Here is a 12,200-nt window from a genome sequence, read left to right as displayed (position 1 = left end):
CGGACTATGGAGAATGCATTATCAATGTCAAAGCCCAGATGAAGGCACTAGTCTCGGTAAGTAAAAGAAAGCTCAAATGAAGGAAGACTCAAGTGAAGAGAGCTGTTCATTGTGGTTGTTTTTTGAGTATAGAATCTAGATCCACTTTCTGGGTACAGCATGTAATATGTTGCACAGCTACGGAGTACAGTACTTGAAGATAATTCAGACTGGGTCACGTGCCTAGTAGCCAGTGAGCCCCGCCGTCACCGCTTCACAAACCGCCTTAACACTGATTGGCTAAGTGATGCAAACAATAGATTCTGCCCGTCATAGCCCCGTGCTTGTATATGTCACTTCTCTTTTTCATTTTCACAACCACGCGCTTGCTGAGACAAAATGGCAACCTGGATGTCTGACGATGGTCTTGGGGCCAGAGAGTCAATCTCAGAAGCCCATATTGTATGTGTGCCATATCTACCTCTAAGACCCAACGGCTAACAAAGAACCAGCTAGTCACCGAGCTCTATAACCCAGCGAACCAACGGGACCCCGCCAGAATTAATGAGATTCAGACGCGCCTGCAGCAACTCCAGAAGACTGAGAATGCATGGGCAATTGCTGATTCACTTCTGCAAAATGAACATTCTGCCCAGCATCGTTTCATGGGGGCCCTTACATTCACAGTGAAGATCAATGTCTCATGGTATGGTCAATCTCCCCGATCCACACCACTTCAACCTCATGCCGATGTGACGAATGATTGCTGATGTTGGATACCATTAGGAATGAAATAAACCAAAATTCGGCCACGGAGATCATGCAGCACCTGATCAATCGCTTTGTTGCTTTGGTAACCAATGGTGAACAAGCAATGGTTGTCAGAAAGCTTGCCTCAAGCTTGGTCGCCATTTTCAGGCACCCTGTCACACCATGGAAACAAGCTGTTTGGCAACTTGCTGCAAGCCTCGTTCACGGCGGATACGTATCCGAAGAACAATCACAAGCGGTGGATTTCCAGGAGCGGATATTGCCAGCTCTGAGCAAGAGTGGATCAGGTGCACTCCTGTTTTTCTCAATTGCGCTCGCCGAGGAGGCTCTCCGACTAGATTCCGAACCCCAGGACGGGACTGGAGACACCTCTGCTGTCCAGCGAGCCATACACAACATTAAGGATGGGTTACTCTTGGTTCAATTTGTCCTTGGGGAGATCATACAGCATGCAAAGACAGCTGGGGATGATGCGGTTGATGTGGCACTAGCGGCCGAAGCCATGAATTCATGGAAGGTGAGTTAATCTCGGTTTTTGGTACTTGCATCTTGAAGAACGCGACCACTGATTTAACTCCCCACCTCGCAGACATGGCTAGGTGTTCATGGAAATCGCCAACGCTCTTCTGCTGAAGATGTAAATGTCTTGTCTGTGCAATGTGGCCAGACCGTTATTGAGACATTGAGGGTACCCAGCTTGAGTGAGAGTGCAGCTTCTATTTTGACCCAAGCCTTTGAAAGCCGCCGCTGGGCGTTTGATGACAACTCATTGTGGCTTATCTCTGAAATTCTCGCCGATTCAATTGTAACGGTACATATCGCTGCCGTGAGGAGTGGCGACGAAGGAGCGGAGAGCATGTCATTTGTTGACCTTCTGATTGCATATGTCTCGCATTTGCACTTAGATATCTTCAGCGACCCAATGACCCCACAAAATGCAGCGATCCTCACACTTATCCACGGGATTTTCAAAACCCCTGGCTACGCTTCCATTGACGATCTGGGAACCCCACGTGTCTTGGAGTTCTGGAACGATATTGCAGAGAGTCTTCCTGATCAGCTTGAAGAAGGAAGCCCTAGGTATGACTTGGTGAAGTCACATCTAGCTGAAGTTGTCTTGGGACTTTCTAGCAAACTACTATATCCCAAGTCTGAAGATTTGGAAGACTGGGGCGAGGAAGAGCGGAGTGAATTCGGCGCCTTCCGTCATGAGGCATGTGATTACTTACTTTCCGCATACCCCGTCCTCGGTGTCGAACTGGTCACTGTCTTCCAGAGAAGCGCCACGTCCTGCCTGGAAAGTCGGGACTGGCGCAATTTTGAGACTGCCATGTTCTGTATAGCTCAACTCTCAGAAGCAGTGGATGAGAATGGCCACGCCGACCAGTGTCTCGACGCCATCTTTGGCAGCGATGCTTTCGCCAGGCTCTGCGCAGGCGGGGAGACCGAAATACCACTCAAGTCTCGTCAGACACTAGTGGATTCATTCGGAAAGTACGAATCATACTTTGAGCGCCATAGTTCATTACTTCCAGGAGTTCTTAACATCCTGTTCGAATCCCTCAACTTCGAGTTGTGTGCGCACGCAGCTTCAAGGTCTATATTGACCCTGTCAAAGTCCTGTGCTCGCGTCTTGACGTCAGATCTTCCTGCATTCTTAGATCAACTGGACCAGTTCAGAAGCAAGCCGACGGCAACTGTCTCCACCATGCCCAAGGTCCTGGAGGGGATTGCGACCATCATCCAGAGCTTGCCTAGTGACCAGGAAAAGGTACAAACGTTAGAGAGAATTCTCGGCTTCTTTGTTCAGGAGGCTAAGACAGCACGGGAAGAGGTTACCGGTCCTGCTCATGAATTTGGGCGTCTACGCGGACATCTTGTGCTGAGCTGCATTGCAAGTATCGGGAAAGGCCTTCGTTCAGAGAGCGAGGTCATTGATATCGAGCTTACAAAGGAAGGAAACCCATATCCTCCATCGTTCTGGAACTCTGGACCAGGCTCTGAAGCACAACGCCTGATTATGGAGGCCATGAGACTTTTGATTGTCGATTTCCCCGTGGACAGCAGCATCATTGAAGCAGCTTGCGACATTTTGAAAGCCGGCTACACTGAGCGGGCAGGGCTTTTCGTATTCCCGCCCTCTATGACAGTGGACTTCATCAAGAGCTTTCCCTTAGGCATCTCCGGGACAGACGTTATCATGGCGACCGCCTCGTCATTTCTGGCATCTCACGCTCGGCATGCGATGAACATTCGCAGTGAGGCAGAGGCGCTCATCGATCATGTAGCCCAGCTCTTCTCCTCGATGCTCCAAAATCCGGATGTGTACGACCCAGAGACCGCCAATGCCGGTATTGATTTCCTGACCCGCCTTTTACCCAAGTACTACCCGATATTGTTTACTCCCATGAAGTCAAATCTGAGCGCAGAGTCTCCTCTCGCTGTGCTTCTTCATTTCACGCTTCACGCATTGACACGACCTGAACCACTTCCTCTTAGAGCTGCGTCTGCATTCTGGGTTGCATTAATAGATCTCCGAGGCAGCTCTCCAGAAGAAATGAACATACTCGAATCAGTCCATCAGGAATTTATTCCACGCTTGTGTTACACAATCATTCAACAGATTGCAGGCCGATGTGCAAGATCGGACTTGGTCTCTCTCAATGATGCCCTGCGACGCACTATCTTCAAGAAGATGGCATTGACGCGCCCGGCTCTGAAGGCTGCACTCGACTCTTTGAACGCCCAGGTCACAGACGCAAACGGGCAACAAGTGCCGCTCCTGTCGGCGCAAGACAAGACGCGGTTCTTGGAGTCTCTCGCCATTGCTAGAGGTGGCCAGAAACTGTCTCTAGATCTTGTGCGTTCCTTCTGGTTGAAATGCCGTGGGATGAATTTCGATTATGCCCAGTGATGGAACTTGCGCATTGGTACACGACCTGATGATTGGAGTTGATGGGTCCTGCAACTTCGGTGTTCATTTAGATATCCATTTGCATGACATGGACGGTGCAGCTTGATTTAATCCTGCTTGAGATTTTATATTTACATCTACCTGATCGCTATAATTGAGAACTTTCTAAATTGTCGAGTACAACAAGGTATGGTTCGATCAATGAACATGCATACCTCGAACTAAAATGACTCGAAATAGAACTTCAAGGGACAATCTGACTAATGTTTTTAACCTTGGAACGTATTGCAGCATAGGCAGTATTCGACAAACGGTCCTATTCCTCGGAGAGGGCACCTAAGTGCCTCCCACGACTAGATCATAGCCTTCGGCTGACGTGAACGAATAAACAGTCTTTTGATTCTGAATTGCTCGTCTAATTATGATCCCCGAAATTGATATAAAAGTATAGCTTAATCGGCCTATAGCGAATAGATAAATCCAAGCAAGCTCCTGTCCATAGAGGGGTTTCTTAAGGCCTGAACATATATCCAAATAAAGCAGATCCTTTCAATCCACTGGCAGCTTGGCAGAGTGGTCTAATGCGATTGACTTGAAATCGATTCTCCTTGGAGGCGGCGTCAAATCCGCCAGCTGTCGTTTTTTGGCTCTTGATTCTTATATATTTCATAGTACGGAGACATAGTTGGATCTATATTGTAGATCCTCCCTTTGGAGTTGGGTCGGCGGAAAACAGGCTACCCGTAAGCGGCCAACCGGCTCATACATGCACACTCACACTAGTGCATACATGGTTGTGCCTTCTACTCCCTAACTATTGTATGGAGTTGCTCTATAAAAGATATTTAGTTTTAAAATTTGTGATCTGGTGAGAATTTGGTGTCTCCATGATTGCTTCAATCTAAGATGACTAAGTCGGTATGGCCGGGCGAGTGGTTAAGGCTACTTTCGAGGGGCTTTTTTATAAGTATCCTCTTGCAAAGTAATTCATTTGGTAAACCTAAGGTTGAGTCCTAGTGCTGACGTGTGACGCATCTGCTTTTGTCTAAGAATAAAACAAGATCAAAAGAAAGTTGTGGAGTGTGTTGATATAGTATATATAAAAGACATTAATTGACTTCGGATCCTAGTAGGTATTGCTAGCAACGAACATTGAAAGCAAGCCGAGCCCGGTATGTTACTATTTATACCATACCAATATCACCCTTCAAGAAGATTGGCTTCAAAATAACAAATGTATCAAATCGTATAATGTATGTCACATTAGACATATGCTCATGGCTCATGTACAAGAAATTTTTAGGACACAATGATTAAGGCTGAAACAAATGACACAAACCCATATTTACCAACCGCGGCCAGCCAACTTATCAGCCTCGGGCAAGTGCTTCACGTTGATACCAACCATGGCCTCACCGAGACCCTGGCTGACCTCAGCAAGCATCTTGGGGTCCTTGAAGTGAGTAACAGCCTGGACGATAGCGCGGGCACGCTTCTTAGCATCACCGGACTTGAAGATACCAGAGCCAACAAAGACACCATCGCAGCCCAGCTGCATCATAAGGGCGGCATCGGCAGGGGTGGCAACACCGCCAGCGGCGAAGTTAACAACGGGGAGACGACCGAGTTCAGCAGCCTGGCGAACAAGCTCGTAAGGAGCCTCAATCTCACGGGCAAATGCGCGGAGCTCAGGCTCGGGGTCCTGGCTAGCGAGGAGGATACCGCGGGCACGGCTGATCTGCGCATTGACAGTGCGCATGTGCTTAACGGCCTCGACGACATCACCGGTACCAGCCTCACCCTTAGTGCGGATCATAGCGGCGCCCTCGGAGATGCGGCGCAGGGCCTCGCCGAGGTTGCGGCAACCGCAGACGAAGGGGACCTTGTAGCCGTGCTTGGTGACGTGGTAAACATCGTCGGCGGGGGTGAGGACCTCGGATTCGTCGATGTAGTCAACGCCAATGGCTTCCAAGATCTATAGGCCGGTGATTGTTAGTGTCATTGTTACTTTTTATTTGCCTCCCCCGCCACCGGGAGATCTCCGTTTTCTCCCGTTAAGCCGTCTACCCCTCCCCCGCAATGGGGACAATTGTCACATACCTGGCATTCAACGAAGTGTCCGATACGGGCTTTGGCCATGACGGGAATGGTCACGGCTTCCATGATCTCCTTAATCATGCCGGGGTCGGACATGCGCGCAACGCCACCCTCAACGCGAATATCAGCGGGGACACGTTCGAGGGCCATAACGGCAGCGGCACCGGCTTCTTCGGCGATACGAGCCTGGTGAAGGAATATGTTAGTTTTCTGTTCTAAATAGTATCAATTCCTCGTTAAGAGAGATCATACCTGCTCGGCGTTCACGACATCCATAATAACTCCACCCTTCAGCATCTGGGCGAGGCCGGCCTTGACAGTGAAGTCATTGCCGGTAGTTCCATTTGGAGCAGCCATTGTGAATTGTGTGATAGCTAAAAGAAGGTAGGAAGTATGAACAAATGTAAACAGAAGTGAATAAGAATATCAAAAGAAAAAAAGAAGAAGAGAAGGTCCTAAAGGTGAGTCAGTAGGAAATATACTTTTGCCCCAAAGTTACTCGCCTCAGGCCAATCACACTCATCGCGCCCCTCGGCGAAGATCCCGGGTACTTTCTGTTTTCCGAGGATACCCTCTCCGGTGAGGAGCAGCCCACCGCCTGCTCTCTGTGGTGTTTGGCTCTCGGGAGATTTTCTGTTAGTCACGTTGTCACATTGGCGCTTGGCTCTTGGCTCTTGACCCTTGGCATTAATGTAACTGCCTAATTCAGTAGGCGATATACTTGGATGTGTGGCAGGCTTAGGGGCAGTTCAATATAGGCAGCTACATAGATTGATGCCCACTTGTTTACTCCGTAGGGCCGAGTCCAATTTTGGAAGTGACTCATCACTGATAGTACACTTTGTTCTATTCTGGAAGGAGAGTTGCTTGCTTCAGGTATAACACATTGCCTATGTTAAGCTATAAGTACCCGTCACTGCATGAGGTCTGCATATAAGTCTTGGTCATACGGAGTACATCGTATACAATTGAAGGGTCCACGCTATGTTGGCAACGTCCCTATGTATCATTCTACGCATTTCAAATGCCTATACATCCCCCAGTAGTCACAACAGACATAGTGTACTAATATACTGACAATAGATACAAACAAGTTAAAGCAAGACCCCAAAATACCAAAAAAAAAAAAAACCCCACGAAACTTCAAAAAAGAGCCTCAATCCTTCAGATCCATCCACGGATGAGCTCAGTGACATATGACGTCACCTGCTATCCTTATCGGCCAAGGGAGCTCATCTCCACCAAATCCGACTCTCCAACTCTCTCAATTGCAAGAAAGACGAGCAAAAAAAGAAACAATGTCATTCAGATTATTCACCCAACAACCCGCCACCCTTCTGCGCCTAGGTCTAGGCGTCGGAATTGGTCTCTCCGCGGCAACCATGCACCCCTTGTCACCCTTCCGCGCCGCCCCAATGCAATGCCAGTACGCCGTGCCCCAACAATCGTTCAGCAAAGATTCAGAGTGGGCTGTCAATCCTGCCGAATCGGTGGGACAGAAGCAGGTCCGTCCGCGGCGGACTGGGCTGTTGAACGCAGAGACTATGCGCCAGGTTAGCTTGGGGAGTGTGTTGGGACTTGTTGCTGGTGTTGGGTTGAGGGCATTTTCGAGGGCTTTGGTTGTTATTTTGGGGATGGGTGTTGTTCTTGTTGAGGTATGTATCAGCTTCTACCATGGACTTGGACTTTCCATTAGCTTCGTTGAGTGTTTGGCCATCCGAGGTTATGGGTTCTACTTGTGACGGTACGCTGATGCTTCTTCTCGATCGTAGTTCGCTGCGTCCAAGGGGTACAATATTCTTCCGATCAACCGGATTCAAAAGTATGTTAAGAACGTTGATCTGCGCCGCGCCATGAGCGAGAAACGGCCGTTCAAGATAAGTTTCGGTGCTATGATGGTGATGGCGGCGTTTGCGAATTTCTAGGCTTTATCTGTTCGGTTAGACGGAGATCTAACGCTACTTGTACATACACTCGAACAATGCCAAGTTGGACTTCGCCAATTGGCATGCACGCAATTTGGGCTGTTGGACGCCCCGATTAGAATTGGTAAAATGTTCATTCGTACAGGGTATCATGAGTCTTGATCTATTCCACACCAAATTCAGGGAGGAATCTACGCTACCCCAGCACCAGATCCTCCAACACGCCCTCCATTTCATCACGGGACAGTGGCACACCAAGTATCTCCATGCCGCTGGCATCCATGCGTGAAGTGATCATTTGGTGGTCGTGGAACTCCTTTAGCAGGGTACGGAACATCATCTCCGAGGAAGCAACAAACTCTTCCGTTGCCTTTTGGTAAAGCAGACGGAATTCGATGCCAGTTTCATCGCCAGCCCTGCCGCCACCCTCTCCCGCACCTTCGTCGTCTGATTGGTGACCATCATCCAGTAGAGTGATCAGTTCTGTCAGCAGGAGGCGGTACAGGTTGCGTGCATTCTCGGGAAGACTCTTGAGCACAAAGCCCACGCCATCTTTTCCGCCGACACGGCGGCCCTTGCGTCCAAGGAGAGTGTTGACCTCCTCGACGACGTCGGCCTCCGCTGAGAACGGTAGGAAGGTTGTACAGTCATGGAAGACGAGATTAAACTGATCACGCAGACTGATATCCCACATGACCGGGAAATTGGGGGTATCGGCTGTGGCTAGGAGGCGGATGCGCGGTGTTGCAGCCAGACGGGCGAGGAGCGCTTGGTTGGCTGCGCGACGGAGAGGCGGGGCATCAATAGAGTTGATCAAAACTGTGACGGGCTCTTCGTGCGACTTGAGCGCAGATTGTAGCAGCTCGAGGACCTCGGTTGGCTGTGCACCAAGTTTGGATGGTGCATCGTCGCCCATTACGGCTGTGACGATCGTGGCGAAGATTGATCGGATGGAGATGCCTGGTGTGTAACCATTGACCATTACAATGATTGGAGTCGTAGTGACTGATAAACGGTGGTTGTAGACCCACTCCGCGAATTCATCCATTAGCTTGCGCTTGGAGCCGAAGCCAAATAGGCAGATGTTGAACCCTTCATCGAACTCGAATGCCCACTGCGGGAAAGATCGGTGGTGCAAAGATTGTAGGTATTCCTTCTCTTCCTTGCACGGATCTTCATATTCTCCAAGTTTCTCGAAATATTCCTCATGCGTCAACAGCGGTACTTTGTTGAGGGTTGCATTCGATGTCTTGACAGGACCAGCGCGGTTCTGGAAGAAGTATCGTTCGTGTGCAGGGAGCTCGCCTTCCGGTGTCGGGGATCGCTTATTCCTCGCACCTTTCGGTCGTCCTGCACGACGCTTTGGTTGTTTTACTCCCTTTTCAGGAGCCTCTTCTGCACCTTCAGGTTCTATGCTCTCCGCCAGAAGCTGACCCGCTTTCCCCGTATCCGGCTCATCTCCGTTTAAGATTTCTTCTGCTAGTCGTTCCGATCCATCCCAAGCTGCATCTTCGTCCTGTTCAAATAGTACTCGCGCGCTCTTCTTCCGCGCAGACCGGTCTGCATTCTTAACTCGAGATGGGGTGGCTGCGGTTGCGGACTTGGGCTTGGTAGGCGTAGCGAACAAACCACGAGCCTTGGATTTGTGTGTAGGCGTTTTCAGCCCAGACTGTTGTAATGGAGTCGCGGAGACACTGCTGGCCTTTTTGGGTGTTGATTGACCTCGTCCTGATGGAGGAAGCTCGTAGGAGGCATCGCCGTTCGGGAGTGCGCTGTTGAGCGCGTGGCCGTTCACGGCGCCATTGGATTGTTCTAAAGCTGTTCGTCTTCTTTTGGGAGTCGAGACAGGCGGCTGATCGCCGGCGTCTGAGAGCTTACGCTTCATGACGGTCTAGTTAGATTACAGTCACGTAGACGCGAAGGGGAAAGGAAGCAACAGTACCATCAGATCCGGAGAATGTGCACAGGGTCGGGACGCAAGGGGCTTTCAAGGTTGGTGTATTCGAGATCTCGTAATTGAAGGGAGCTGCAGGTCTGACACTGGAATGCAGGGCTTAATTGGGGCTCAATTGGGGCTCGAGTGCTTGAAGGAATTAAATTGGAGCGGATGGGTTTCTCCGACTCCGCGTCTCTAGGTTGGAGGTACAACGGCGAGTAAGGACTGCACTGCCTTGACTTCAACCCAATTCGTGGTATTTTACCTCGGTTTACCCATCTATGTGATATGTGACATATATAAGTTATATCGATTTGTACTACAGTCCTTAGTTTTTATTCTAGAGGCCTAGAAAAGTCGCGCAAGTCATGTGAGCAAATTCACTGATCAGACTAAATTCCTATTTTCTATACGTAGTAATGTAGTCATTAGCAAGTAGAACTCAACAAGTAGAAAGCAAATCATCAAAATTTCCCCCATATCTCAATTGCAGTGGGCTCATACCGTGCAAAGAGTTGCCGAGTGGGGAGCTCCCGAGATCGGCTACTTTTTTCCCTTGACTCAACGGGATTTGACTCACAAGAGGATTTCCCCTTATAAACAGCTGGTGTGTAGCAAGTCTAGCAATACAGACAAGACTCACACATGGTTCCAACCACTCAATCCGCCACCATGGCTACCTCCCTCGCCCGCATGCTCAAGGGCCAGGTCCGATGCTACTCCGCACCGCTGGACATGGCCATTCCGGCCTCCAAGCAGCGCTACATCCCCACCACTGGCACCTACCCCAAGGGCTTCCAGGTATCTGGCACCCATGTGGGCGTCAAGGCCTCCAACACCCGTTTCCCGGATCTGGCACTGATCGCCTCCGATACTCCATGCTCAGCTGCAGCGGTGTTCACAACCAACAAGTTCCAAGCTGCGCCAGTGCAAGTTAGCAGGAAGACATTGCAAAGCCGCAAAGGCAATGGCATCCGCGCTGTCGTTATCAACTCAGGCTGCGCCAATGCTGTCACTGGCAAGGGCGGCCTGGAGGACGCAGTGCAGATGGGAAGAAAGGTGGATGAGTGCAGCGGTGTCGAGAACGACAGCTCTCTAGTGATGAGCACCGGTGTCATCGGACAACGGTAAGCTAACCATCATGTTCAATTGCATTGCATAAACCAAGAGATACCCCATAACTAACAACCAAACCACCCATCAGCCTTCCGATCTCCAAGATCCTAGACCGCATCCCAACAGCACACTCAACCCTCGCCTCCACACACGAAGCCTGGCTCACCACAGCCCGCGCAATCTGCACAACAGACACCTTCCCCAAGCTCCTATCGCGCACCTTCACCCTCCCCTCCTCCCCAGATCGCACCTACAGCCTCGCAGGAATGACCAAAGGCGCCGGCATGATCCACCCGAACATGGCGACTTTGCTCGGTGTCCTCTGCACAGACGCAGCGGTCGAGCCCGCAGCGCTGCAATCGATTCTGAAACACGCCGTGTCACGATCCTTCAACTCGATCTCCATCGACGGCGACACGAGCACAAACGACACCATTGCTGTGCTTGCCAACGGCGCCGCAGGCGGCGAGATTGTGCGCGCACCAGCCGCGACTACCAGCGCCGACTATACCGCGCTGCAGGGCGTTGTGACTGATTTCGCGCAGGAGCTGTCGCAGCTGGTTGTGCGTGACGGCGAGGGTGCCACTAAGTTTGTTACTGTGCGCGTGCGCAACTCGCCGGATTATGAGTCTGGGCGACAGATCGCTTCGACGATCGCGCGCTCGCCACTGGTTAAGACGGCTCTTTATGGCAAGGATGCTAACTGGGGCCGAATCCTTTGTGCCGTGGGTTATACTCAGGGTGTTGCTGAAGGCACTGTTGTTCCTGAGCGCACTTCTGTTAGCTTCCGTCCGGTTGATGGCAGTGAGGTTTTGAAGCTGTTGATTAATGGTGAGCCTGAGGCTGTTGACGAGAAACGGGCTAGTGATATTCTGCAGAATGAGGATCTTGAGATCGAGGTTGATCTTGGTGGTGGTGAACAGGGGGCTGCTGGATGTGGTGGCGAGGATGCTGTTTACTGGTTCTGTGATTTCAGTCACGAGTATGTGACTATCAACGGTGATTACCGGACTTAAAGGAAATGTATTTGAGCTTCCAAGGTTGTTAGTGGAAATTGATGAACCAAGGGGATTATTTCGGAATTAAAGGCTTCGGGAGGATGCCTATAGTTACGAACAAGAGCTGCTGAGATGAATATTAATATGAACGAGGTTGAGGATAATAGAAAGTTGAATATATGATTTTGGTTTTTCTAGACATATGGTTACAAGACCCTAAACAGGGCACTTTTAATCGCTGAGCACCGTCTATCGAGTGAGATTAGAGCCATATGACTTTACACATGGACATAGGACGTTGACACGATTGTGTCGACGTGCAGAGACTCCCGGAAAGGGGACCTCGGATGTTCATCGACAGGTTGATCAACCTGCACGACTGAATATCGATCGGTATAGTTCTAATTTGACCAAACAGACGGCACTGATCCATTCACCCAAAAAGTATAACGTAGAGCGGACAG

The 12,200-nt window shown here is 50.2% G+C and overlaps 5 protein-coding genes across 5 annotated transcripts; 3 read left to right on the top strand and 2 right to left on the bottom strand.

Annotated features, from left to right (window-relative positions):
• Nucleotides 1-378: 378 nt before the first annotated feature.
• Nucleotides 379-3,664, top strand: PEX2_073160 (putative importin 13; the record flags this gene model as incomplete). The annotated part of the gene is made up of 5 exons (XM_016744586.1): nt 379-441; nt 492-685; nt 766-1,267; nt 1,340-1,830; nt 1,882-3,664. 5 exons carry the CDS (start codon nt 379-381, stop codon nt 3,662-3,664), a joined length of 3,033 nt encoding a protein of 1,010 aa, XP_016600557.1.
• A 1,345-nt stretch (nt 3,665-5,009) lies between these two features.
• Nucleotides 5,010-6,118, bottom strand: PEX2_073150 (pyridoxal 5'-phosphate synthase subunit PdxS; the record flags this gene model as incomplete). Its single annotated transcript, XM_016744585.1, has 3 exons — nt 5,010-5,639; nt 5,765-5,947; nt 6,014-6,118. The coding sequence occupies 3 exons, from the start codon at nt 6,116-6,118 to the stop codon at nt 5,010-5,012; spliced, it is 918 nt and encodes a 305-aa protein (XP_016600556.1).
• Nucleotides 6,119-7,143: 1,025 nt separating this feature from the next.
• PEX2_073140 (uncharacterized protein) lies at nt 7,144-7,686 on the top strand (the record flags this gene model as incomplete). Its single annotated transcript, XM_016744584.1, has 2 exons — nt 7,144-7,416; nt 7,534-7,686. 2 exons carry the CDS (start codon nt 7,144-7,146, stop codon nt 7,684-7,686), a joined length of 426 nt encoding a protein of 141 aa, XP_016600555.1.
• A 196-nt stretch (nt 7,687-7,882) lies between these two features.
• PEX2_073130 (origin recognition complex subunit 2) lies at nt 7,883-9,571 on the bottom strand (the record flags this gene model as incomplete). The annotated part of the gene is made up of 1 exon (XM_016744583.1): nt 7,883-9,571. The coding sequence occupies one exon, from the start codon at nt 9,569-9,571 to the stop codon at nt 7,883-7,885; it is 1,689 nt and encodes a 562-aa protein (XP_016600554.1).
• A 723-nt stretch (nt 9,572-10,294) lies between these two features.
• PEX2_073120 (bifunctional ornithine acetyltransferase/N-acetylglutamate synthase) lies at nt 10,295-11,754 on the top strand (the record flags this gene model as incomplete). Its single annotated transcript, XM_016744582.1, has 2 exons — nt 10,295-10,749; nt 10,827-11,754. The coding sequence occupies 2 exons, from the start codon at nt 10,295-10,297 to the stop codon at nt 11,752-11,754; spliced, it is 1,383 nt and encodes a 460-aa protein (XP_016600553.1).
• Between the last annotated feature and the right edge of the window lie 446 nt (nt 11,755-12,200).

This window comes from Penicillium expansum (assembly GCF_000769745.1).
Source record: "Penicillium expansum strain MD-8 chromosome Unknown contig254, whole genome shotgun sequence".
NCBI lineage: Eukaryota > Fungi > Ascomycota > Eurotiomycetes > Eurotiales > Aspergillaceae > Penicillium > Penicillium expansum.
The sequence above is the reverse complement of the archived record's forward strand: the minus strand, read 5'-3'. Positions and strand labels throughout refer to the sequence as shown.